This window comes from Dermacentor albipictus, chromosome 2 (genome assembly GCF_038994185.2).
Source record: "Dermacentor albipictus isolate Rhodes 1998 colony chromosome 2, USDA_Dalb.pri_finalv2, whole genome shotgun sequence".
In the NCBI taxonomy this organism is placed as follows: domain Eukaryota; kingdom Metazoa; phylum Arthropoda; class Arachnida; order Ixodida; family Ixodidae; genus Dermacentor; species Dermacentor albipictus.
In genome coordinates, this window is record NC_091822.1 from 172,021,511 (window position 1) to 172,048,665 (window position 27,155).

General features: G+C 45.1%; 2 protein-coding genes across 8 annotated transcripts in view; one reads left to right on the forward strand and one right to left on the reverse strand.

Annotated features, from left to right (window-relative positions):
* LOC139056301 (uncharacterized) overlaps positions 1-27,155 on the reverse strand; it is a 447,952-nt gene that overhangs the window by 32,905 nt on the left and 387,892 nt on the right. The window lies entirely within an intron of this gene.
* The window catches only part of LOC135900880 (carotenoid-cleaving dioxygenase, mitochondrial-like), a 119,447-nt gene continuing 97,097 nt past the window's right edge, over positions 4,806-27,155 (forward strand). Inside the window, exon 1 of the mRNA XM_065430474.1 lies at positions 4,806-5,099. Coding sequence (XP_065286546.1) covers positions 5,039-5,099 — 61 coding nt within the window. The 5' untranslated portion in view covers positions 4,806-5,038. The remainder of the gene's footprint in view (positions 5,100-27,155) is intronic.

Below are 27,155 nucleotides of genomic sequence, written 5' to 3' on the forward strand. Positions count from 1 at the left end.
TGAAACCCATAAATCTTGCGCTGTACTTTCTTTTTCTATATTTTTCTGATTTATTTTTAATTTCGTCCCCGGTCGTCTCAGGAGGTGAACCGACAGTGCTGCGCAAGAAACAAGAATGCCACTCGATGCTCGTGCCACTGAAAAAAAAAACGAAAAAAAGAAACAATCTAGTAAATGAAAAGAAATGTCGTGGCAGCTCTCTCTGCAAAGCATTTAACCGACAGAATGACGGCAGGCCGTCACTTTATAAGGCGTACAACACGACGTACTGAACAGGGCAGCCAATCGGTTCGCGTTATTATCACGAGCAATTTCTTCTTCCCCTTTCTTTTTTTGTCGATGTGGTGTTTGCGGCCCTCACCTTCTCTCCTTGTTCACAGGAATAGAAGTGTCTTGTCGGAACGACGCCGATGGCTTGTCAAAAATGATAAAGACATGGCCGTTATATTGACAGCTGGTTTTTAACAGTGGCATAAATGTCTGGCGGCAGGCTCATAAAACGGAACATCAGGAACTCGATGCGTCGGCCATCACCATCCAATGTAATATCGAAGTACCGCACGAGTTTTCCTTGGGAAGCAGAAGCGCTATAGCTTCTGCTTCCCTCATTTTGATCTGAGGAATTTGCTCTCCGTACGGTTTCCAGGAAAATACGAAAATATTTGTTGCAAACACTCTACTATGAGAAAGTGTAGTTTAGTTCCCCCCTCCCTTTCATGGAAGGTTCTTTCTTTCTTTCTTTCTTTCTTTCTTTCTTTCTTTCTTTCTTTCTTTCTTTCTTTCTTTCTTTCTTTCTTTCTTTCTTTCTTTCTTTTCTCGGGGAAGTCGAATCTTCGGAAGTTCCTCCGAAGTTTCTTCCCCTGTTTTCACAGCAACCTCACTACGCCGTTGGTTCCGGTGGATTTTAAATTTATGCGCATTTTTTTAGCGTATCTCACCGAGAAGGGAATCTTAAGAAAGCAACAGAGTAACAAAGCGACAGCGTATGCTTCCCAGGAATGGCATACACGTGCACATCTTTCTTGACCTTAGCCAAGTAACATGGCCAGTACTTTTGATTTGAACCTTGGGGAATATTTTCTTTGCTTTGTTTTGTTTTTGCGGACCGTTCAAGAACGCACCTAGTTTGGTGCTACCTGTAGCATGATAGAAGAACGACAATAACCTTCTACACGCTCCGCCAATCGGTTGCTATTCCGTATGCAAGCAGCCGCCGAGAGAAAAAGAAAAATTATGAAGGCAAATAACATAACCTGAACAAAAAGATGGTGCTCTATTTTCACAATAAGTACTCAGGACATCTCTTGTATTTTCTTAAGCTCAAACAGCGTTAAAAGTGAGGACATGGCAAACGCACATAAAAAGGCTTTACATTGGCTATATTTAGTTGCATTTAATACGTACTTGTCTTTCGGTCTTTTCCTGCATGAAAATCAACAACCTCCTAGCCGTTGCTTTCCCGTTAATAAAATTTCCCTGCTCGTTTGTTCAACCTGCTTCGCCTCATCATACTGAACGAATGGAATGACGGCTCTACTTCACTGGGAGTCGTCATTTCATTTGTTCAATAATAATAATAATAATAATAATAATAATAATAATAATAATAATAATAATAATAATAATAATAATAATAATAATAATAATAATAATAATAATAATAATTCCACATCGTTTCCAATACGGTGCAGCCATTTGGACGGAGGGTGTATAGAGAAAGAGGAAACCGTTTATTAAAATAAAAGAGCAGAAGAAAAAAAGGGTAACCCGCCCTGAAGTATTACCAGTGGGCTGCCACAATATGTCTATTAGTTTACCTTAGTGGGTCAAGGAGCAAGCTGTCGTAGAAGAGAGCCATAATTTCCTGTTCACGAGCTTACACAATACATTACAGGTAGAAACACGAAATCCTAAAGCGCAAGAATTGGAGCTTTTCAGGATTCAGTCTTGCACGCAAAAAGAGGTTTCTAGAGTATTTATGCCAATATTGTGGGTTCTAAGCGGGGGTCTCAACAGACACTGCTATTCATTGGTAATCCGGTAATAAAGTTACCGAGGCAAAGTTCGGCCTGCTGACGTGCATTGACTGCGACAGCAGCATGACTCTCCAGCGCGATACGTTTCTATTGGTCATGTGCTGGAAGTGGGCAAAGTGAATTTCGAGGCAGGGCCATTAGAATTTTGGGGGTGGGCCAAGTCAATTATGGTAGTGGGCCAGGCCAGGTCGGTTTTGAATGTGGGTCAACCGAATTTTCGAATCGGGCCAAGTCAATTCTTTTGGATGTCAGTCAAGTCAGTACTGGGAGTGGGCTAGGTCGATCTTGAACTTGGCCCAACTCGCTTTTCCAATGGGGCAAAGTCAATTTTGCATGTGGTTGTTCGCCATGGGATTACGCAGCACGAGCCGCGGGAGGTCCAGTGCCGTAAACATGACGTCATCATGTGGTCACGTGGATTTTGGTACCATCGAATGTTAACGCCGGACGCGTTCGCCGGATTTTCGGCTTCATGGGGAACACAATGTTTTCGCATTAAAATTATAGCCAAGGCAATGCGAAGAAAATTCTGCGTCTCAGACCAAGTACGGAAATCGCAGTCGTGGCCCTGTGGGCATTGCACGTTGCTTGCGCAGCGAGGAGCTCCTTTGTCGTGATATTACGATGATGCAATCACCAACGTATACGTTTGCGATGTAATGAGGAGCCTTAAAATTACGCACATAGTTTCGTATACGAGATAGACAGTCGTGCTTCGTTTAAAGAGTTGTGGGGCTAGTCGGTTCATAGCTTCGAAGGATGTAGCGCCAATAGAGACAGCACGCTAAGGAAGGACAATGACAGGAAGCACCTTGTCCTGTCATTGTTCTTCCTGAGTGTGCTGTCTCTGTTGGCGCTTCATCTTTCGAAAGAGTTGAACATTCGATAACCTTAACAGCGTGGAGACAGCTGAAGAGGGGCAAATTTTTGTTTCAATAGTCATTGCTCTGGATTATTCGAATTATACGATAGTGATGTGCGCGCAGTTTTATGTAAAACTAGACAAAGGGAGCGTGCATGCCATTTGCCGTATACCGCTTGGAGGAAATGTAAGGAAGGAAAGTGGGCGCGTGCAAGTGTCAGACAAACTTCTTACTTTCAAATTTTAAAAATTAGTACAAGAGTTTTCGGCAGCAGGTTAGCGTTAGTGACATCCTTTGACTTTGTGTGCTTAGGTTTTTTTTTTCCTTTTTTTTTATCCTTCTTTCTTTCTCACCTATTGCATCCCCTTTCCCTTCCCCCAGAACAGGGTAGCCAACCGGAGATAATCTCTGGTTAACCTCCCTGTCTTTCCTTTGCCTTTCTCTCTCTCTCTCTTTGACTAGCCGTTTCAATTACACGATTGAAAACATAGTCCTGAAAAAGTTATGCCGCTTCTTCGCCTGTTTTCTATTTTAAAATATATATAAAAAAAGAAAACACTTAAAGGACGCGGGACAAATCTATTGGCCTAGAGTGCGGGAATGTAAATCTACCATAGAAATAAAACAGCACAGGCGTACTATGTGATGGCGCAGGCTTTGTTGGGTGCTTCCTACGGAAAAAAAAGAAAAAATGAAACGCACTTCATTTTTAGGATCACAAACTATGGCGTCAGTACCCCTTTGTGCTGGCATTGTTGCAGTACAGGGGTCTTGATTACATTCGACAAGGATCATTAAATATCCACAAAGCTTCGTTCTACCCCGGAGGGCCAACAAAACGGAGACTTCGAAGTTCATCGTAGAGACTTTCCGACTTGCTCTCAAGTGTGAAGCAGTAAATGATGAAGAAAACAATTTATAGCTTTATTCGCAGCTTGAGTTGTCGAGTGGTTTGTTTTGGGGGAGAGAAAGAGACCCTGGCAATCAAACTCTGTGTGCAGCACGCGTAGGGAACTGCTTCGCATGGCCGGGAAATGAAAGTGCGCAAGCACGCATGAGCACACGCACACACAAACAATGACACACGCGCCCAACGCGCATGAACAAATGCCGTGTAGTACATTATTCGCGGGACATTGCTGTTGACGGTATTGTTCGGGACAAAGGGCAAAAGCGCCTTGTCGAGGGCAGCGCGTATGCGACAGGCGCTCATAAAAAAAAGATGAAAAAAAAGAAAAAAAAAGAAGGGGCGGATAAGCAGGAAAAGAGAGAAAATTGTGCTCACAATATCATAAGCGCTCATGTGGAAGTAAATGGCGGGAGTTTTATTACGGGTCTAAGAGTCTTCGAAGCGATAAGCTTTTGCAATGCATGCGGTGTCTACATATTACGGTATTGGCTTCCGAACTTGTCTCTGTGTGGCCCTCTTACGCAGTATCTTACAATGGTGAAAGCGCGCAATCCTCGGCAAACACGCGTCTTTCCCTGACATGCCCTATCGTTGGATGCAAACGCCAGACTGCTCACGGGGGTTACAGCAGCAGTAAATCAGACACGTTTGGTCACTTATTCATTGCTGACCGTACAAACTCGCCCTCTTCCCTTGGAAACCCGTTCCCGTAGCGCGCTGATCTCGAGCCTCTCTGCTCCCGGAGGAACGAGGCTTCCGTGGAGGCGGATCGAGAGAAGCAGGGAGCCTCTCTCAATTCGCCGTCTCACGCGCCGTCGCAGGCTCGCAGGGCGATCAGTGAGAGCTTCGCTGTTTTTCTCTCGTCTCGCTTTCTGACGTCGCGCCGCCGCCAGGTGGCGGCAGCCTGCGGAGGTGGTAGGTGGCGCCGCCATCGAAACAAGCGGCCGCGACCGAAACACGAGCCGAGAGCTGCGGCGGGGGGTGACGGGGGGGAAGGCTCTCGCGTCGAGGTGTTCTGCAGGCGCGGATGATCGGCAGGGCATAACGGCACCAGGCCGGCAGCGAGAGTGGCCGGCGCGCTCGCTGCCTACACACGCACGGGGCGCGGACGCGGTGAGCGCACACTCCAGGGCGGCGCTGTTTCGAAGCGCGCATCAAGCAGTTAAACACTCGGTGCTGTGCAAGCCGCCTGTCAGCGGAACTGCAGCGCGTGCCCTACCTCGACCATCATGGAGCGACTCATCGAGAATCGCGAGGAGGTCACGGAACCGGTGCCCACGTGCGTCTTGGGTGAGTGACGGGCGACTTGGGACGTAGCTCTAGCGATGTCTGTAACGGAAACACGCGTGTACGCAGGCAAGGACGTGAAGAGGCGCGTTTGTCAAGACAAGTTAACCTTTTTTTTTATTGATATGATATAAGGAGATGTTGGCGCACAATTTAAGGCGCCGGCTACTCCTCATCTCTTGAGTGGTTTCGTCATACATCGTACAGGGTTCAAGATTACATATCATATAGTCTTTTTACACAAGGATCAGGACTTATCACGCGACGGTTCCACAGGAAGACTATGACGTAAGGAACACATGGTACATACAAAGTTAACCTTCGTGTATTTGCCCGCGTCCGGTCAGGCTATCCGTTAACGCGGGAATGACGGAAGTTCACTTACTAGCATGCTTTCGAGACTTGTTGCTTTGGACGCCTGGTTCGTAGCACGGTTTCCATATCGGTCGTTACTGCCGTACAGTTTCTCTAATCATTGTTTCCCACATACAGAGTAGCAAACCGGAGACGTGCTTCTGGTTAACCTGCCTGTCTTGGCTCTGTTTTTCTCTCTTTACAGATCAGCAACGCGAATGATGACCAATTTGCGCCCGTTAACCAGAGTTTCAAGTAATGCAGTTTCAATAAACGATATAGGATTTATTTTTTTCATTTTTGTCGACTTGACATACATTGCTTTTCTGTGAAGAGTTATCGTCCATCCGTGTTCTGGTAATGCATGCTGATTTGGTTCTAAATTGGTAAAATCCTGGATGAGTCCTGGGAGGTGCACGACTCATAACGAGCACTACAGCACGAGGGCTGACAGTTTTCTTAGCCATGTGATTTTGCTTTCGCGTCCTAAGAAATAGTGGTTGCGCACAACGTGGCGCGAAAGGTGCTATGCTAGACTGTGTAACTCTTGACGGTTTCTTACCTTAATGTGCGAGCAGAAAATGCAATGGAAGGCGCTACGTACTTTTATGTGCAATCTATTCTTCGTCTTTTTTTTTTTTGTATGTCGTATACGTTTCCCTAATTGCAGTAGCATCCTTCGCCACGAATTTACCTTATTGCATGAATTTTACTGCAGTTCTGTTATTTAGAGATGTGTTAATACTATTTCACTTCCTTTCTTTCTTTCGGTCAAGAGAGCGCTGTTTCGTATGCTATGGACGGGAGAAGGCGCTCGGGAGGTCAAATTGTTTGCGCTTTTATCTCTTGATCCTTTGCCGTACGAATATATCTGGTGGACGTCGTTAACGCGTGTGCTGATCAACATGCATTCCTCTAGCGCTTTCGTCTGCGATAGGTCCATCAGGATTGTAGTCTGAACGCAGCTCCGGCGCACTCCTTGTAAACATTGCAAAAGACCGCATTCGTCTACGGCGCGCGTGGGTGCCTGCGTTAATCTCAGAAACGAACGCGGTATTCGATTTGAAACGACTCTGTCTACGTCGCCAGCGGCACTCTTCACGGGCCGTGCAATTACTCCAGCGTCGTCGACAACGCCGTCTGCACGAAACTTGACAGCCAAAGGCTCATGTACGAAAAGTCTTTGGGGCACGATTCGCTTGATGTAGTGACATAAAGTGAAACAGCTCACTTTGCAGGCTTTCGTTGGGAGTAATTGATTTCAATTTCACACTTAACGCCATAAAGTGCTCTTGTAGATCATTACACTCCCTGTACGCCCGCAAAATATTGATTTGGTTTGTCATGTACACACGTTCGTAGTTTCTCCCATTACTTCTCTGTGTAGCAGTTTCATGCGCTCTATAATGTTTTTTAAAGTGTCGTTTCACACGCGATTATTTTAAAAGGCTGCTAGAGACGGGCTCATCAGCAAGAAAGCTGCGTATATATAGTTCAAGAACGAATTGTTACGAATAAGTCGATGGTAAATTTTCCCCTCCGTGAAGTTGCCCGAACCGACGTGAACCTCATAGAATTTTACAATTCAAATCGTCGGCTCTCCACCTTTATTGTCATTCTTCTTAGCGAGTGTTAGTTTCATCTTAAGAAACCTTAAGCTCCATATGACGCCATCTCAACTATAGCGTAAATGGGGAAACAGCGATTCGCCAAACTCGTTGCTATAGTAACGCACAGTCTGCGAGGTCCGCGTACGTATCTCGAACGTATCAAAGCCGCCGCATTCATCGGCTAACGTCTGAGCGCATCTGGATCCTTCCGAACACGTGTACACGGCTCAGTCCCCATCTATCGGGAAAGCGTGTATGACGAAAACGCGAGGAGTCTCGTATTCCGGTCGAGTGCGTTGGCGTATATGCCCTGTATAGGGCAGTTCCAGGCGGGAACGTGATCTTTGCTCCGACGCGTTGCCGCAACTAGGCGGTCCATCCAATTTTGTGTGCGCAGCGTGGTTATGCAAAGGCAGTTGCGTTATCTCTGTGTTCAAACGAATGGTTCTCGGAAACGAAACGGAGGTCGTTAGAGGGAAGCAGCACGCGATCCAAACGAAGATGAAGAGAGGCACGGAGGAGGCAGACACACAGCGCTGTACTTTCAACGAAATGTTCATTTTATCGGTAGACAGGTTTCCATGCAAATAACCACGAGGAACAGTGGCGATACGGAATGCCAACTCTTCACCACGGGCTCTCGCACGTGCTATTTATTGCTTGTGGCTAATCCTTTTTTTTTACCCCGCTACTTATTCCTGCGGTTCAAGCTTCATGAACCATGTCCTGAATGTTACGTGAATCTTACCGTCGCGAATTTCCATACGCACGCTCTTATACTATAGTCGGCAACAACCTATACATGAATTCAGTAATAGCTGCACCCGCAGGACCACACTGCATCTTCCCTCTGTCTGTGTTTCTCACTGGAGCGAGCGAATCCAATTGGCCTAGCCAGCTACACAATTTCAGAACATTTTAACGCGCGCCGAATTAATAACGACCACAGTATGAACGAAGAATGCCGGCCAACTTGAGATGGATGTCAACCAACTAGCCACTCGATGATTAGTAGTGTCTTATGGCGCCAGGGGTGACAGCGGCCAAAGAGCGCCATCGGCCACACCATGCTGAATACTAGCCATTTGCCCATCTTGATGTACCTAAGAAATTTTTTGCGAGTTAAAAATTAATTTAGTGCTCTAATTTTGCGCCTCGAAACCGCGATCTGATCATGCGGCATGCCGTAGTGCAAGGAGTCGGATTAATTTTGACCCCCTGAGGTTCTTTAGCCTGCAGCTAAATTTGACCACATGCATTGGCGTGTTTTTTTAATTATTTATTTTTTCATTTCGCCTTCGCCGAAAGGCGGTCGCCTCGGTCGGAATCCAACCTGCGACATCGAGTCCAGCAGACTAACACCATGTTCACCGAGCTATATCGCGGCGGGTAACTTTTTCGGGTCGAACACCGGTGCATTAGCCGCAGTATTCTGAGGTGGCCGCCGACTATGGAACACCGTTGCTGCTTCGACATGCGCGAAATTCTACAAATATTTAAGCGCAACTGACAAAAATGTTACAATCGAAAGCAGGATTGTCATTTTTCTTTTAGCTGTTTTCTCGGCATGCCGTCAAAAATTCACCAAATTGTGCCAGCCCAGCTTTCGATAACACACTGTGAGCTGCATGACTGTCTCACTTTTCGAAAGTATATCGGACTGTGCCCCAAGCGATGTTTCTTTTTTTTTCTTTTTTGCGGCCTCCTGTTTTATGAGGTGTTATTTGGCTTCTGCGCCTGCAGCCGTGCCTATATAGCAGCGAATTTCTTCCTGTATTGCGCAGCCCCGCAAATCCGAGCCTCGCCGCGGCAAGGATATTAATAATTCACGAGCTTTATACCGTCCCAAAGTCACACTGTGGCCTTTGGGAGAAGCCGGAAGAAAAGACTGCGGATCAAAGGTTTCGCCATTTGGAAACATTGAACTTGCACCTAAATGTGGGTACGTGGATGGGAAACGAACCCACGGCTTTGCGCTTGCGACATCGGAAGTCAATAACCCCCCCGAGAGCCTCATAGAACAGTATCGCTCGGTATACTGAAGCTGTTGATTTTCGAGCAGAGACCTGAAGTCATTTTGTTAAGGAACCTGATTTAACATCATCGGCCGTGCCGAAGCTTCGAAACTTCGCAGCTACATCATGTTCAGTCACGTGATCAGCACACCTGCTTACCGATTCACATCAAAGCCATCAAAGCCCAGCTCGCTGTTCGGCGGCATCGCGAAGTTAATCATCGCCCTGTTTAGGTATTCAGGAAGTGTAGCGAAGGTGATCCCGCGGAAATATTCGCAAAAGAAACTGATGCTCTCGTACTTCAGGTAGGTGTTAAAACACCGTAGAGCGATAGACAAGCAGAAAAAGAAATGATAAGAAGATCAAATGGACCTTTTAAGGAGACTGACTTCGTAAAAAAAAAGAAGAAACGAAAAAAAAAGAAACTAATGAAAAGCAGAGAGTCGCACATTGGTGCGGTGTGCCCATATCGTAAATCCTGCCTCTAGTGCGTCGCCGACCAATTGAAACCGTTCAAAAGGGGGCACTGATACGGCCGTACAAGAGCGCGGAGAAATGCCGCTTGTGCGGCACAAAGCGTTAAGCCAATGTGCTTGCGATAGGATTCAGTTTTTGGGGAGGGCGCTTTAAGACTCTTTCTCCTGCAGTCCTTTTCTCCTTTTCCTTCGTCAGATGTACAGAATGGGATAGCAGACCACGCTTCTTCACAGACGAAAAGAAAATAGAGAAAGGTCTCTGGCGCAGCGACTTCGTTTCGGGATGGCGGGACAAAGAAAAATAAAGCCTCTCGCGCGCGACTCCGGAGAAAGGCGTTCGGCGGGAAGGAAGCCCGGCTGTATTGAAGGACGCGGAGGCACCGCTGATAGCCTCTGATTGCAGCTGCAGGCGCAGCGGACGTGGCGCCCTATTGAAGGAAGCCGACGCGAAGTCCTCAGCCTCCGATGCATTGGCTCCGTGTCCGAAAGTAGGGAACGGTAGACGAGCAACTCGCTTGCGGAGTCACGGCCAGGAGTTACGAGCGCAAAGAAATGGCGTCGGCGTTTCGAGGCGCATGCCCGCGCCCGTAGAAGAAACGTTGCTTGATTGTATACGATCGGGTCGGCTGTGCCACCTATAGGCCCGGTGGGAGAGCCGGGCGACGTTCCAGACGATCGTCTACAAGCGAATGATTTCGCGCAGTTCCTGAATTTAAAAGACGTGTCTGCGGCCGAAAGAGAGAGAGAGAGAGAAAACAAGGGTAGGAAAGGCAGGGAGGTCAACCAGAACAGCATCCGGTTTGCTATCCTACACTGTGGGGTGGGGAAAGGGGAATAGAAAGAAGAAGAAAGGGAGATAGTAAGCACAGAGTACATGTGGGAGGGACGAAAAAGCTGCCAAACAAATGCAGGGGGAACAATGCACTACACGCGTTTGTGTATGGGAACGCTGAGTAGTTTAGCACAAACGGCAGGAACATAGGCGTGAGGAAGCTAGCGGCACAGAATGGAAAATAGGAACGACACGTCATGCGAAATGTTGCACGAGCAATGATGGCTATTGGGATAACCAGTGGTGTTTGCAGCGGTAAACATGTCATTCAGCACACAAAAAACTATGACAAGATGTGAAGTTCCTGAAGTTATCGCTAGGCAAGATTCCCGTATACTCACAGAGAAAGGTGCCTGAGAAACGTTTTGCCGTACAATAATACACGCTGTCTTAATGTACCCAGCTGCCGAAAAACGATTGAGAAAAAGCAATATTCTCAATTCTTTTAATACGTAACTTGTTTTCCTTCGAAAAGTTTGAGTTTGGGAGAAAAAGAAAACATGCTCTCGGCAACTAATTTCTGAGGTCTCTCAGTCCTCCATTTTTTCTTTCTGGGTGCCATCTATTATTTACTGCGGTAGAGTGGCCGCAGCCTATATAATATAGAGGTTCTCATTTTTTGTTTACTTTTTTTTCTCTTTGTATCTCCGAAGATTAAAATACCTCTACCTCTCTCTAGTTAAGTGTGGAAGCACTTTCGCTGTAAACAGTCTATGGACAATGTCGGCAGCAATGAGTAAGAAAAAGGAAGTTCCTGTTCCTTGCGATCAGCGCCAAAGCAAAGACAAGACAACGAAGTTCACCCTCTTAATTTGAAGCAGCTGACATCGATCTTCGCTTGATGCCCGGTTTTATTTTGGTATGTTCGTCTTTTATTTGTCGATTCTCTTTCACTTTGGTTTTGCGCGTTGCCGCTGTCAATTTGCGCCGTCCTGCTCACGGTTCCTTTAAGAGATATTAATAAGTACAATATTCGCCTGAAGGAAAAAGCGTGAAAGATTGAAGAAGAGCCGTTGGCAGAAACTTTCCTTGCATAGTACGTGCCCTCAAGGGTAGTTCATTCAGTACCCGCCGATAAATTTTACTTTTTGGGTGCGCAACTAAACTAAGCCTAAAAGAAAGAAAGAAAGAAAGAAAGAAAGAAAGAAAGAAAGAAAGAAAGAAAGAAAGAAAGAAAGAAAGAAAGAAAGAAAGAAAGAAAGAAAGAAAGAAAGAAAGAAAGAAAGAAAGAAAGAAAGAAAGCTGTCAGCTGGCATCAGTCTTGCGATGCGGACGATGAATATAATCGGAGAAGTAATAAAGGTATCGCGTTTTCTGAGTATTTCTGGCATGCGGCATCACGTCTCACGGTGAGAGTAAGTTTTTTTTTTAATACGTATTTGTTAGAAGAATCACCTTCTTGTTACTTCTTGTATAGCGGCTGGCGTTCATTGTTGTTTCATACTTCCTTTCCCTCTCAAACATTTATTCCTTTAGGCGAACTTGTAATTAAGCCGTTAGTGAAAGCGAGTAACTGGTGGACTACTTCCAATCATCAGTTAACCCTTTCTGCTTTGCTTTAGCCCGACACCGTTTAATCCCTACCTAACTAGCGCCTATCGTCGAATGCTATGCGAGATGTTCCAGCTAACTGTAGCCAAGATTTAAAAGTATGAAGCACTCTAGGTGGACGCGACGCAATACATGTTGTTGGCTATTGTAAAGAGAAAGTCAGACTATTTTATTGTATTCTGCTCAACTACATAATTATTCAAGTATAAATAGCCAACTTTGCAAGTATTAACTTTAGGGAGAAACTTCGATCTTATGCAGCAGCTCGTAACTTACTGCTTATTACGTAATAACTTTTCCTGCGTCCTGAGCAAAGGCAACGAAACATAAAAAGAAAGCACGTGACATGCCCGCTTGCATGCCGCGATCACTGTGCTCTCAACCTTGCCACGCATGAACGAACAAATAAAAAATAATTTTTTAAATTAATTTCAACATCAAGCTAAATACATCAGAGAAAGTGATAAGAACGTGCTCATAGTACAGGAAGAGCCGTCTGTAGTGAGTCGTACAGCCCATAATGATCAAATCGAAACTTGACCTAGTTAACAGCCGCACCTTGAATGTGCTCGTTAGCGCTGGTCAGAATGGAAGCCCATAATCAGAAGTCTTCGACGGGGACTACAACTTAGGCGTAATACCATGGCGCGCAGGGTCGCAAGACTATTTCGAATAGGTTAGCGTTTTGGCCTGTTCTCACTGGTTCGCAATTTCAATGCGCATATTACAGCATCAAATCCACAGCGACAGGTTAAATGTTAAGCTTCGTCCAATGAAAAACAAGGCTACAGCGATTAATAGCTATACTCCGTTCCCTGCATAGCAGTCAACGCTGTGGAGGCAAGAGAGACTTCTTGCAGTGGCTTCGTTCGCACTTGGAAATAGTTCGACGTTGTTTGACCGCAACTGTGCGCAAATGACTTTTATATAGGCTCAGTAGTATGGTATGGTATGAAGGACTTTATTTAGGTCCTGAGGGATCAGTCTGGGACTGATGCGGGCCGCTCCCACGTCGGTACAGTAGTGAATGAAGCAATTTTTAAACCTTAGAAACAAACACACAGTGGTATACGGCTGCTGATGCGTTGTTCTAGAACATTTTTATTTTTGTTGTTCTTCTCGGGTTTTGCGAGCGAACGCTGTTGGCACACAGCGAAGCATAGACGGCACGCGTGGAGTGTTAACTTTTCTCGACCGAACTTCTCGCGTAGCTTCCACAGCGTTGACTGCGATGTATGGAACGGAGTATAGGAGCCTTAGAGTATGCTTAGGCGTTTCTCGAGAAACCTCAAGTTCCTTAGTAATTGGAGAGGCACGTCATCCTCCATTTCCTGTTACGAGGACGGTTGAAACATGCTGGCGCTATACTCTCGCGTTTGAGTGCAGCACAAAAGGCACCCGCTAGCAGGTGCACTTATTGAGGGAGACAGGGACAACATCAATTCCGTGATTCAGGCGCACAAAAATCTACTACCACATCACGAATCTTGCTTCTCAGATATCTCCTACGTACCCTCCATGGCGACTCGTCTTTCCAAAAATTCAACTTCCGGTTGAAGGCATTATTCGCAAAGGAGATACGTTTGTGCTAGCAGCACAACAACTAGCGTTATACCTGATATACTTCCGATACTCTGGCGAAATTCAAGCGCATACAGATGGTTCTTGCGAAACAAATTCTTCTACAGTTACCTTTGTCATTCCAAAATGGAAACAAATACAGACGTTTAAACTATGTCACATGACCTCATCAAGAACAGCAGAGCTTTTTGCAATATTGTCTTTGTTACGATACACAAATGCAATGCAAAGAGGGGAACACTGGGTCATCCTTTGCAACTCGCAGGCAGCTTTGTCTTCACTTCATAGTAACATCAGCAATACGCAGAACATGGCGTTAGTTTACGAACCACTAAAGAAACTCGAAAAAGCAAATGAAGAAAATCGCACACTAATGTTACAGTGGATACGTGGGCACTGCAATATCCCTGGAGAGAGATAGAGAGAGAAAAGGATGCATAGAAAGGCAGGGAAGTTAAGCAGAGGCAGTTCCGGTTGGCTATCCTGCACAGGGGGAAGGGTGAAGGGGGATAAAAAGAGATAGAGACCGGACGGGGGAGATAAGTGTTGCAGCAGACAAGGAAGCCGCACAAGCGCATTAACGCCACATACGGTCTCCTTCTAACGCAAGGCAAATTGCGGCGCATGTTAAGACAGATCTCAGCCCGTAGTTGCAAAGGGAGATGGTTTGATCAGAACTCGAACTCTTCAGATTTATTTCACATTGACCCATCGCTTCAATTTAAAATATCGTCCACATTAGATACAAACAGAGTCATTGAAATACTCTTTCACCGTCGGCGGCTCGGTACCGCGTACACAAAACACTTTCTACATAAAATTTCAAGAGCTGATAGTCCGAAATGAAATTGTGGCCACTTCGGCTGAGGATATACAGCACGTTCTGGTAGAATGTCCGCGACATGACACACAAAGACAACGCTTAGCACGTGATCTAGTGGAATTAGACCGCAGGCCCTCGATCCTCAGGAAGATGGCCAACATATATACTCATTGCAAACACTAGCGTTACTGGCCCTTAAAATATTTCTAGAAGAGAACAATATTGTCGGAAACAATTCAGGAGTCTGTTTAAATGTGATAAGCGCATTCTATTGTTGTTGTTTTTTACCTGACTTTGGTCAATTCGATGCCTGGTTTTATGTACCTAGATATAAATCTAATCCGTGCCTTCATTTTAGTCTAGTCATGTGACCGGACTTTGTGTTTCCTTTAGTGCACCTATGTGACTGGTCTTTGTGTTGCTGTGTTTCTCAGCTGACTTTCAGTTTGAGTGTAGCATTAGTGTACTTATGTGATTGACATTTGCGTTATTGTGTTTTCATTATTTTTTTACTGTGATATATTCTTTTTTTTAAATCCCTATGTGTAAAGGAGTAGCCGGCACCAATTAAAGGCGAGAAAGTCTCCTTAATATCATAAAATAATAAAAATGCTACGTGTAACTATATATACAGGCCTAAAGAGCTTTTTTTGGGGGGAACTTCTGATAGAAATAAACACAGTCGACACTTATAGTTAAACCTTGGAAACACCACGTTTGCGTTTATTCTTTTGTTTTTGCTCAGCTTGTGGTGTTTTTTTATTTTTGCTGCCATCAATTTCGCGCGCATTATGTTGCCTCGAGTAAAAGTACCGAGCGCGAGTGTTCCAGGCCAGTAAAATGAGAGCAAACGCGCATAATTATCCCGGAGGTTAAGCCTTCGTGCGTCAAATTTAAATTCGTCAAACGCTTGGACAAGTATTACTAGAGTTCTATGTAAAGAGTCGCACACAATATTGTTACTGTCGCGCGGTGCGAAGGATGTCATTAATGTTCATTATCGTTCGCATTTGTTTGCTTTTCGTCGGTAATCTCTCGTACCACCTGCTACGGTGGCACGAAAAGAAAAAGAAAGGAACGAGAGTATTGCATTCAGCCTGCCTTCGGGGTGGATAGATTATGTATCTATATTTTTACATACGCGCCTGTTCTCTCGACGACGACGAAAGCAAATGCCTTTTGTTACGCGGCTTGACGGACTTTTTTCTCTTCCTGCTTTTCGGCACAGAAAGCAGAAGCTATTGATTTTCGTCGCGCAGTGTTTATTTAACTCCTTTTGGCCTGATATGTACGGATGCAAAGTCTATGAGGAATAATGGCGTGCAGCAAATAAGACTAGTATTTTTTTTTGCTTACTCAAATCTATCGCTGATTACAGTATAGAAAGCGTAGGATGAGGTGACCCGTGGCATGGGGCTTTCATAAAGGATTCGAGTCGTTCCTGCATGGGCAGAGAAAGGAGAGCTAAAAAAACGCCGCGACGACAGCCTTGTCTCATAATGAATGTCTGTGAGTGCACTGGACTGCCAACGAAGAGGTTGAAATGGAACGGGCGAGTGAAACGCGGGTTTACGACAACGCACAGCTGGAAACCTAGCTGCAGTAATCCAAATTTTCGTGGTCAAATTTCCCCTCTTGATCACCAGTGTCCTTGAGATGGAGACGAAATCTTGCACTTAACCATCCTTCAAGAAGGTTGCTAAACGGATATTTTTTTTACCAAGTTCTATTCCATGTCGTCTTTTCATCATTTATGTTCTTACGCGCCAGCTAGAGGCGCATGATTTTGGCCGCCATTGAGCGTAGTGCGGCCCTTTGGCGCGCAGCGCAAACCCCTCTGTAATCTTGAGTGCAGCCTCTGAACGGCTTCATTAACGAGTAAACGAAAGAACGCCTTCGAAAGCACCATCAGCGTGGTCAGCGAGAGATTTGATGCAAGAATTCATCTTTGTCTTCTTTGTATTCTCTACTCTGCGTCTAGCGACTTTCGCAAAACGTGCGAGTTAGCCATCTTTGTGGTATGGTTCTCTGTCGTGGAATTAAGTGATTTAAACTCAGTACAGCCCGGCACTTAGGTAAGCCGTGAACAGAGGGATGACCGCAGGGTAGAACACGCGCTGATGAGGAATCTCTAAAGCAATCGATCGGGTGCCGCCGCCGACAGATATTTAGCGCGATCCATTAGGAGCTCAGAATAAACAGGATCTGTTCACTTTGCGCTCGCTCCGGAGAATCCGGTGCCTGACTATTTTTGCGCTTACTTTATGCTTTCCTCGTGGATGCGAGAACGAAGGTTCCTTCTGCGCACCTACTTTACTGCCATGTTTTCGATATCTCCGAAGCTGAAGTTATGTTCGCTCTTTGAATGTGTTCACGTTCTGGCGGTGAGAGCCGGTGTCCTATACACGCGAGGGAGTTACTTGACGTGAGCAAATACAGTGACTCTAATGCATGTTCTTTGACGCGAGCGAGGTAAAAACGGACTGCTGCGCTTCCCTTTTCTCTGACTGTGCGCCAAGGAAGACGCTGGCGTACGAGTAACGTTCATATCTGTCTCATATCCTCGCTTTTCGCATCGTTGCTTCCCCCTTTCACTTCGTGCTTTTTTCCTTTTTTTTAGAACCTTATTCTCCGCCACATCGCACGTCACCGTCCCTCACTGAGTTTCGCGAGCCTTTCTGAATTTAGACATCAACGCCTTTTCACTGTGCAAGCTGTGCAAACAAACTGTTCAAAACTTTTACTGCGCAAACAGGCGCTCGAAGCACGAAGCGGACGTTGCGAAATCGGGTATGTTGCGTGTCGTGCGCAATACACACTCCGGGCGCTGGTGAAGTACATCTTCCTCGTACACTTAGGGGAGGGGGGGGGGGCGTAGCGTAGGGGCAACACGCTCGCGTTCTTGCCACATTTTGTCGCCAACTCGCAGGATTCGGTTCATCCATCTCCATTCTCGACATCGTTTCACGCTATCATATATGTTTTTTTTTTCATTTTATTGGTACTTACTTTGCTTTATTGTAAATTTACTGCTCCAACGTCGGCCTCGGAGGTACGTGCAGTTCGGCACTGCCGGTGTCAACAAATTACGCCCCTACATTGCGGCCCGCGCGAGCGAAAACAGAAACAGGACGGGTCTTCGTCTCTGACTGCAAGGTATTTATCTCGGACTGTTAAACTAGAAATACTGGCGTAGTTCGACGTTGATACTTCTTTTGATTAAGAAAGGTCGAGATGGCACCCTTTTCTGCGTTACAAGCCGTTCGCAGAGCAAACGGAAGTCGCTCCATTTCACCAGTCAGAGGCACACCAATCGATAATGAAGATGTTTAACTGTGTTGCTGGCGTAACACGACCAACAAAATACCAAGTTTTACGCAATGACATCATGACGTCATCATAATGACGCATGCGCCATCAAAGTAAGGAAAAAAAGGAAGAAAAAAATTAATTCGGTGTGTTCGCTAAAGGGGCAGGCTGTAATGTATGATGTCTTCTTTGTTTGTTTGTTTTTTGATGTCAAGAAGTACAACAGCTTTATCGTTCGTAATTTGATCCATTCATTTCAAAGCTAGGCTTTGACAACTATATCTTCAGATAACTCTCGAAGCGCGGCTAAATACAATGGTAGTGATTTGCTTCGATCGGTCAAGGCAAGCGCAGCACGAAAGCTGGCCAATCTAAGCGTTGACCACGAAAAAAAAAAAATAAAACGGTGCGAATTGGCATTCGTGCACGACAAGTGCTGAACCGCGTGGTGATTGCGGTCGAGTGGATCCGTGTCAGGGAAACGGCGCACATTATTTCCTCGCAGAAATTACGTGCAGCATTATGCAGGCTGGAACTGCTTCGCGTCTGATCAGAAGTACGTGGCACTTCGACTACTGCTCCCCGCCGTTGCTGGAACAAATTCCTCGTCGTCCGCGCAGTGGCAGTGCGTGAACGGTCGTAGTCACCGAGATATAATTTGATAGATTTTATCGTGTTCTGTTCTGGTATGCATGGACTGCTGTGGGGAGATTGGAGTGAAGAGCATCTCGGGCGCACCATTTCTCTATATCGTGCTGCAAAAAGTAAAGGAATAAGTGATAATGCTAAGATAAAAAAATATTTGAATGAAACAAATAAAGATGAAAACACCGCAAGGAGAGTTAACTGACGTCTACTGGTGCCACTGCTCGAACAATATATTCAGGTTCTTGTGCTGCGAGTGAACCTGGGGTTTGGTCTGCCACAAGGCATTCTGGCTTGCCGTTAGAATTTGCGAAACAAGAGCGCGAACGTCAGATGCAGATTTCCTGATAACGGCTTGCACATTCTTTTCTAGAAACCGTAACCCGAGCGTAACTTTTGCTCTTTTCTTAAGCATGATTGATTAATTAATGTGTAGTTAACGACTATCACAATCGCTCAATTACGCTCCGTTGATGTCAGGAACATTTCAAAGCATGACTTTGACCCTTGGTTCATGCACGCCAGAGGAGCTGCTGCGAGTTCTGAGTCTCTCGCTCTGTGCTCACTGTTCCCGATCAATGTTCAATGTTCCCGAGGAAATGTCGACAACCGGAATATTTTCTAGACAAAAACGGCAAACAGTTAATTACACAGTGTCAGTACCTGCAAGGGGGGCCTTTACCATTTCCTCTAAAAATATTCGCATTATTTTCTTTTTATTTGGAAGTTTGATTATACTAGCGTAAACCATGTGATTAAAGTTTACCACTGCGAGATTAACCTGCATACCTTATGAGGCACGAGGGAGATCGCCTTCGTATTACACTGCACGGAACAGTCGAGAAGGAGCGTAGTCGCGTTATGTGCCCTAGGCAAGGATGGAGGGCACCGCAGGCGTGACTGTGCCGCTTAATCGACAGTCACACTGATTCCTCTCTCCAACCTTCTCTAATATTACCTTTTCCTATGGTCGACAGAGGGTGGGCAAAGAATACCACGCGAAAGTAATGACCGGGTTTAGCAATGCCCCAATTTTGTTTGGCGCATGATTCTAGGCCATTTGACCATTATTAGTGTACTATATACTAGAAGATCTATAATGAAAGATCCGTGTTCCCCGGTCCATGTTCCATGCTCGACACTCGCTTAACAGGTACAGATGTGTTTTGGTAAAGCATGGCTTAATTATAAGCAGCACACTCGAAAGAAAAGGCAGACATAGCAAACGAAATGATGACTTCCCTGAAACTGCAAATGATTTGAAATGACTTTTGCGCGAAAGCTTTTCACATATAACATGTGGCAATTTAAAGGATTTTCTTAAAGATTAATAAAAACGGTATGAACTAGGCCTAACAGCTACTTATTCAATGAATGTAACAATCGATGTTAAGTCAAAATGACAAACACTGATTGTAATAATCGGTTGTCTCCCATCATTAGGTGTTCGTTTTTCCTTTTTACTCAGAAACATGATTATGGGCTCTGAATAGAATAATATTTTTTTATTGCACGAAAGCTTTCAAACCGTTTGCCAGGTCTCCTCGCTGACGTGATTGAGCGTCCTGTTCCTGCTTTTTGTTGTTTTTATAGTGTCGCTTACTTTTTCTCTAAGTTATTGCGCACCGCCAAAAAAAAAGATGTTGTTTTTGTCGGTGGTTCCAGAAGACTGATGCATCAGTCACTCGTGTCTCAGCACCGTGAAAATCTGGAAGTTTTTACCTCGTTTATCAGCGAGCGGATTTTTGAACTTCCCTGTCTTTCTTCTGAACACGAAAACATTCGTCTTGTACAATCATACTCCTTATAAAGTTGCCCGATATATTCTTCGTCTGATGTGGCCAGGAAGCTTTGTATCTATCGCTTTCAGATGCGCTCGCTACCATTAAGGGCATGTGTATTCTGCTATACATATTGGTAGGGATGTGTTTGTACGTTTCGTCTTATCTTTTCTATCTTGTCAGCCCTTGAATTTTTGGTTTAAAACAGCTAAGGAGCACCCACAGTTTCTGGTTTCTGTCTGCCGTCTTCCAAGTTTTCACACACAAAAAAACTTAATATGGATCGATGTTGTCGTATCATTTCATTGTGTGCCGACACAGTGTGCAGACAGCCGCACTTAATATATTATCGTGTCTTTCGGAGTCATCGTTTTCTCCTCTAGCTCCGCATCACAAAAAAGAAGCTTGCGACATCGACGAAACGTTCTTGGTTTAGAGCAAAACCGGAGAAAAGGTTGAAACATGGCTGAAACATTGGCTCCAGCTTTCGATCGCCCTCGAGGCAAAATTCAATTACGAACGCGCCTTCTCGAACAAATGTATTTTCAAATGCAAACAATAAAAGTGTTTCTGACCTAATATTCGCTGTTTGCCTAGGTTAGTACGCTTGTGGAGATGTAATATTTGCGATGTAGTCTTTCCACAACTTTGTTTAAGAAAAAATAAAAGGCTTGGGTCGCTTCTTTTATAGGACGGCTTGCATATGAAAGCTTGTACGCTATTATCGATTTTCACTTTGGAACTCTCTGTCCCATGGAACATCGACAAAGAAGAAGAAAAAGTGGTGCTTACATGTATTCTAGCTTTCCGAGCGCTTCCACAGATAAACTAGCTGCAAACATTTATTGAGGCGGTCAATGTTTTTTTTTTCTTTCTATTTGTGTCCGATCTAAACCCGGAGAACGTTTGCTATTCTAGAAGAAGATGAAGAAGAAACTTTAATAAAGAGTAGTCCGGCAGTTCTTGCTGTGAAGCACAGCGCCTGTGTTTGAGATTGCGCATCACTGACAATATTTCTCGAATATACATCGTTTCACATGTTAGACGTATTCAATATCGCTGTGTCGATCACGTTATCGCTCTCCTGATTAGTGGCTCTTCTATGTAATGTAGAAACAGTGTCGTTGCGCTACGGTGAGCCTCACTTTGTATTACTTCGCCGTCGAAAGATGCAATGCGCTCAAAAAGACTCCCTTAATGTTGTGACACGCATTACGAGGATCATTAGTAAGGACATTTTTGTCTCTCTATCTGTCTCTCTAAGAAGGAATTTCATTACACTCGACTCTGTATCCTGACGCAGTAAATGTGTAATTCCATTTTTTGCTCTTTCTTCTGTTTTATATTTGCTTTTATGAACATCGTGCTTGCAGACATATACCTACTTTCCCATGCGGGAACGTATAGGAACCAAGCGCCCTCTACGGCGAATTGTATGATGCTGCTTGGGATGAAAAAAAAAAACGTGTGATCGATTTAGGCGCTGTCTCCTTAATATTCGACAATACTTCCAAAAAAGATTAACAAACAAGAACAAAGGAAAACGCTGCGACATAAAGAAATGCCAATACGCCATACGAGAGTACACCGCTTTTTTTTTTTCAATCGAAGGGAAATGTTTCGTGAAAAGAGCTTCGCGCGGTTTGACGGTGCCGCTAAAATCCTTGTAACGTTCAAAACGTGGAAATGGGGGTGAAATCTGAAATATATCTAATACGACTCGTACAGAGCGTACGCACACAGAAAAAAAGAAAATGAAAGGAAGAAGAACGAGGAAGAAAAAGCTAAATTTTGCATTATAGCCCCAAGACCTGTCGACAAAAAGACGTCGCGGTACGCGGCGAAACCACAGCACCGCCAGGGAGACTTGTCTGCTGTGAAAATCAAACTAAATGGCGCTGAACAAAGAGAAACTTCAAGCTCACCTTGCACGCACCGATGAGGAAAAAAGGAAAAGTTGGAGCCAGCGGAAGACAGGAAAAGTAATGTCAGGGAAATCCTCCGCGCGCGTTGACGTATATGCGGCGTACGTCAATTGTGGATGCCCGATGTCGTGCGACTCAAAAATGATTGGTGAACCGGAAGGAAGAACGAGATGACACGACAGGCAAAAGGGGAGGCGCGCGGAATCGTCTGGCACTTTCAAAAGCAAATAAAAGAAAGCGAGATTTTTTTTAAAAGGAAGGAACCTCCTTGTTGGTAAAAGAAAAAAAAACTAGTTATAGCTCCAAAATATGTGAGTTATGAAGGCGGAACGCTCGTGCACAAGGTCGCCTGCTGGTAGCGCGTACTATCCACCCTCTAGGAAAGTTGCCAAACAGTCAGCGGTGGGGATAAGACATCACAGGGACCTCGCGATGCGGCTTGCACAAGCCAGTGCGAACCGCCACGTAGGTGCCGTTCCACTTTGGGACGTAAAAATTTTGCAGACTGAACTTCGACAGAGAGAGAGATTTAATAAAATAGAGGCAAACCGCTGGGTCCTTCGACGGGCCCTGGGCATGGGTGGAGTCCTGAGTGCAGGACCCCCAACAAAACGAGAAACTCGTAAACCTCATGAACAGGCATAGAAAGCATTGCAAGGAAGGATTTAAAGCAACAACAACAAAAAAGTGATGTTTTCGAAACAACAACACCACGACGACGACGACAAAGGGTGTGGCTTGAGCGAACGAAAGGATGAGAATTCTCGGGGTCAGCAGAAGGGGCTGTCGGCGAACGCGTTCCTCGTCCCCCTATGCAGCTAAGAATATTTTGCCAGTTCCGCACTCCCGACGTGGGAACGTGTTCCGTCGATCAGGCTGTCGACGCGGCGCGTCCCAGATATTGCGAAGAGTGCCGGTGCCTCAGCCGTTTTCTATGGCGAAGCTTCTCCGTGTGGGAACCGCGGCGCTATTGTTTTCGTGCTCCTCCGTCTTTCCACGTCGACATGCGCGCGACGCAGCGACAGCTTGGAGCCAAGCAAAAGCATCCCGTGTTTGTGCGTAGGGAGGAAGCAGCATTTGTTCACGGCGCGTACATTGCTTGTGTTTGATTCTCTTGAACTTTACTTTTTGTTGAGGTTTTCTCTTTTCCGCTCGCTAAAATTTGAATGTTCTTATCGTTTGCGCCAACGAAATGGCAAGTAAAAACCGCGCTTTGTGTGCGTTGATCGGTGTCGCGGAATCCTCCTGAAGGCATCATCTGTCCAGTATTTTCCGCAGTAGATAACCTGTGCACTTCATCAGATTTGAAACTGGACACTGAGTTAACAAAGCTTTCTGGTCACGAGAAGTACAGGTTCTTCGAAGACTGCCTTCATATGTTCGCTGTCGCTATTCGGTGATGCAGTTTCGCACGAAACTACTCTAGCGTGAGAACTGCATCGTGAGTACGGGCCTTTATTTGGAAGATCGCCATTGTTACTTATCAATCAATCAATCAATCAATCAATCAATCAATCAATCAATCAATCAATCAATCAATCAATCAATCAATCAATCAATCAATCAATCAATCAATCAATCAATCAATCAATCAATCAATCAATCAATCAATCAATCAATCAATCAATCAATCAATCAATCAATCAATCAATCCTTAATATACTTTAACTTTCACTAGTACATGTACAAGTAGAAGGGCCTGTAAGGTCTACCTTGCTGAACCACTGCTTCTCAAGTTACAATAAAATCTGGGCACGTCAGACTTAAAGACAGAGTCGTAGGCTCCCACACTCCCAAGACTATGCAAACTCACGCTAAAATTTATGGAGCAGTTGGTCAATGCCACAATAGTATGAGACAAAATTCACCCGAACGAGGAGAACACGAACGACTAAGTGGTTCTTACATTGCTCGCATGCATAATTTTTTCTCGTCTACGTACACCCTCGACTGAACGCGAAAGCACTAAAAAAATGCCCAATAAGAGGAGTGCATGAATCACTAACCCGATTATAATGCCGGCGTTTCTTTTCCTACGGCGCTCTAAAAACGGGCTCCAGTATTTGGCCTTCGAATACACAGATACCACCATGAAATGGTGCCGCAAATATAGGCCAGAAGCAAGAAGAAACGTCTGTACAGAAAGAAGCGAGAGAGGTGAATCTTGATGAGGTTAATAAGTGGCAGCAGAAACAAGCCTTTTCGTCTTGCCTCTATTTGCTCTTGTTCCCACTTATTGAATTGGGCACTTCCGCCAAAGTTCCTGTTTACCAGACTATCTCGGTTGCGCGTCTGACTTTTCGGTAAAAGAATATCATAAACAACACAGGATACCGGGTATAGCTAAATGTGGCTGCAGAAATTGGGGTAGAAGGCAGGCCACCCCAAGAAGCAGCAGCTTTAGGTCATGGTAAGACTATACACACTTCGGATGCGGCTTAACTAAGGCTTGTTCAGTATTTAGTATAAACCCTCGGTAATAGTTTAGTAACGGTTAGTAAGTGTAGAAAACTGTTATATATGATTCGCCTTCGGGCAGCCTTGTTTCCTCTTGAGAAAGTACAAAAAAAACTTCGCCTCACATTAAACGGGAAAGAATTGAGCTTTGTTTCGGCTTTCTAGCTGTGCTACACAAAAACAGCTGACATTGCCAGTCCACGTTCCTCTTCTTTTAGGATCGACTTCACTGAGCCCAGCCTTCTTAGCAGCAAATTTCCTTGCATTGTTCTTGAAACTAACCTTTGCTATGTCCTAGAGTGGTAATTGTGAAACAGCATAGGTTTCTTTTGCAGCCTATTTATAACATAGACGGGGTAGAAAAATAAAAGAAAAATTAAGAAGTGCCTCCAGCTCATTAGAGGAGTAACTATTTGACTTTTCGGCCGCGTGATTTAGAAATGCGAATATCAAATATAAAAGCGATATGAAAAGCAGCGCCATACGAAAGTATTTAGCGTTTGCTCAGAGAACTTAGCTTGCAAAACGTTCATCTAGGTAAACGAGAGGCTTTCCTATCCAACGATAGGGAAGCCGTCATACTTACGCCCTAGCAGGATTTATAGACGTTTTTTGACTTTTTACTCTTTAGATGGGCGTTATTATTGTTATTAAAAATGTAAAAAAACAGGAAGAACTTAGAGGTTCGGCTATTACGAATTGCCAAGTACAATGATTAGAAAAGGAGGATGAAGAAAAACATAAAGGGAAAAAATTCGACTTCATTATCTGTTTCCTTATTCGTATTTTACGCATTACTTGAGGCCGGTTCAATTCAAGCATTCCGTCTGAACTAGCAAACGGTGCACATAGCAGGGCTAGCATCTTCAGCCTCCATTAACCTCTCTTTCTCCGAGCACCCAAATACCCAGCAGTTCGACAGTGTGATACACGTCGGTGCATTTCAGTCGATGAGAAACTGCGACAGGCTTTTCGATACGGCTATCACAGGCCACAGAACTCTACCTGCACATCGCTAACCGGCGTTCGCCGTAATTTCGCGACGTGAATTCAGTCCGCCGGTCGTGAAACGCATCGTAATCGACATCATACGCAACCTCTTCGCCTCGCGGTTAATGGAACCGTGCACTTTCTTGGCGGGATCATTTAATCTCACGCAATGCGTTACCTTACTGCGACCTCCAACTCCGGAAGAGTGCGGTCTGGCTGCCCCGACAGAGATGAATGACCGGATGAACCCCCCTCCCCCCCGATCGGCGGAGTTCGGTTTAGTATAGTCTAAGCGCCTACGTTCATTGTCTTCCAGGCTTTCTAATGGCGCACATCCGGTAGATGGGCAAATAATTTATCGGAAGGCCCTGGTTTCGGCGTCATTTTCTATAACGGAGCTTTCTTTTGTGCTAATATAACGTCATCGCGTTAGGCGTGAGTTCGAGTGGGGTGGGGTTGCAAAGGGCGTTAATCCGGAAGTGTCAGCCTGATTACTTATATTTTAATTTGGCTTCAAGCGTCTGCGTTAGAAGCTTTAAAACATCCGTGACATCATTTTGTTCGAAAATAAGATGACGTTTGACATTTAGGCTTCGCGGTTCAACGTAGGTCTCGATATGAAGAGGCTAGTCACAGAGGTGGTGTTTGTGTTTTACGGCAAACGTTAGATATCAAGGTGAAGTTTTTAGTTCGCACGTCCATGCTATTGCCATACATGCCTATTTCATCTGGTGCCAAGCTTGAAACAAAAAATGAAGGCATTGGTTGATTCCGCTCTCAGAGGAATTGGTCATGACGTGAAAGTAGAACGCGCATTGTAAGATTCCGTGGCAGTTTTAGTTGTGCATTCACAAATACAAGTTCGTCATGTGGGCAGTCTTTTATTAATTACAGATTCGCTCGAAGGGCGACGCAATGACAGCGATAGCAAACGCGTGAGGTCTGCGCTCCTGCAGAGCGTAAACAGCACCCCGAAGGCTGCCAGGCATCGTAGGGTGTATATCCGACGGGACGGTGAATGCGTATGTCGCGAAACTGTGTCGTTAAGATTTCCGATTCCACCTGCGTCCTCGCGTGGACAGCTGTTGAAAAGTGTGCCGCCGCGGTGCCACCGAGCTGGCTTGGTTTTTGGGGAGCACTTTATGAAAAAGCGCAAGGAACGCTCTAACACATAGACGTCGATTTCGTTGAACGCAAGACGCCTCCAAACAACGCCACAGTTACTGCCCTTACAAGGTAGCTTTCAAGTGAAGTCTCGTGATTTTTACTTCAACAAATTCGTCATTTTTCACGCAACGAAACGCACCTTTGTTGCTTTTGAATCCACCGGTGCGTTGCAGTCGAAAAACCATTCGGCCACTCCTTAATTAAACATTCAGATTTGACCATTTCAGAGCATTTGTGACCTGTGTCTCTGCACCACTGCAACCTTGACATTTTAAATCTGGCCGTTGTAGCTTAACGGTGAACAATACAAAATAGCGTCTTAATTTCTTTGCAGGAATTTTCCTCTCCGAGTTGAAAAACGCCGAAACCCAACGTCAAGACTCCGCGCGAGCGCGCTAATCTGCATGCTCATTGAAGGCAAGCCTCTAAGAAAAGCCCCTCGACGTTTCGCAGCACGGATCTAACGTATTCCCACATCAAAGACTGCGCCCATGGCGCGTTTGCCTTTCATACTTCGCTTCTCGCCGCGACCTCCTCTTTACG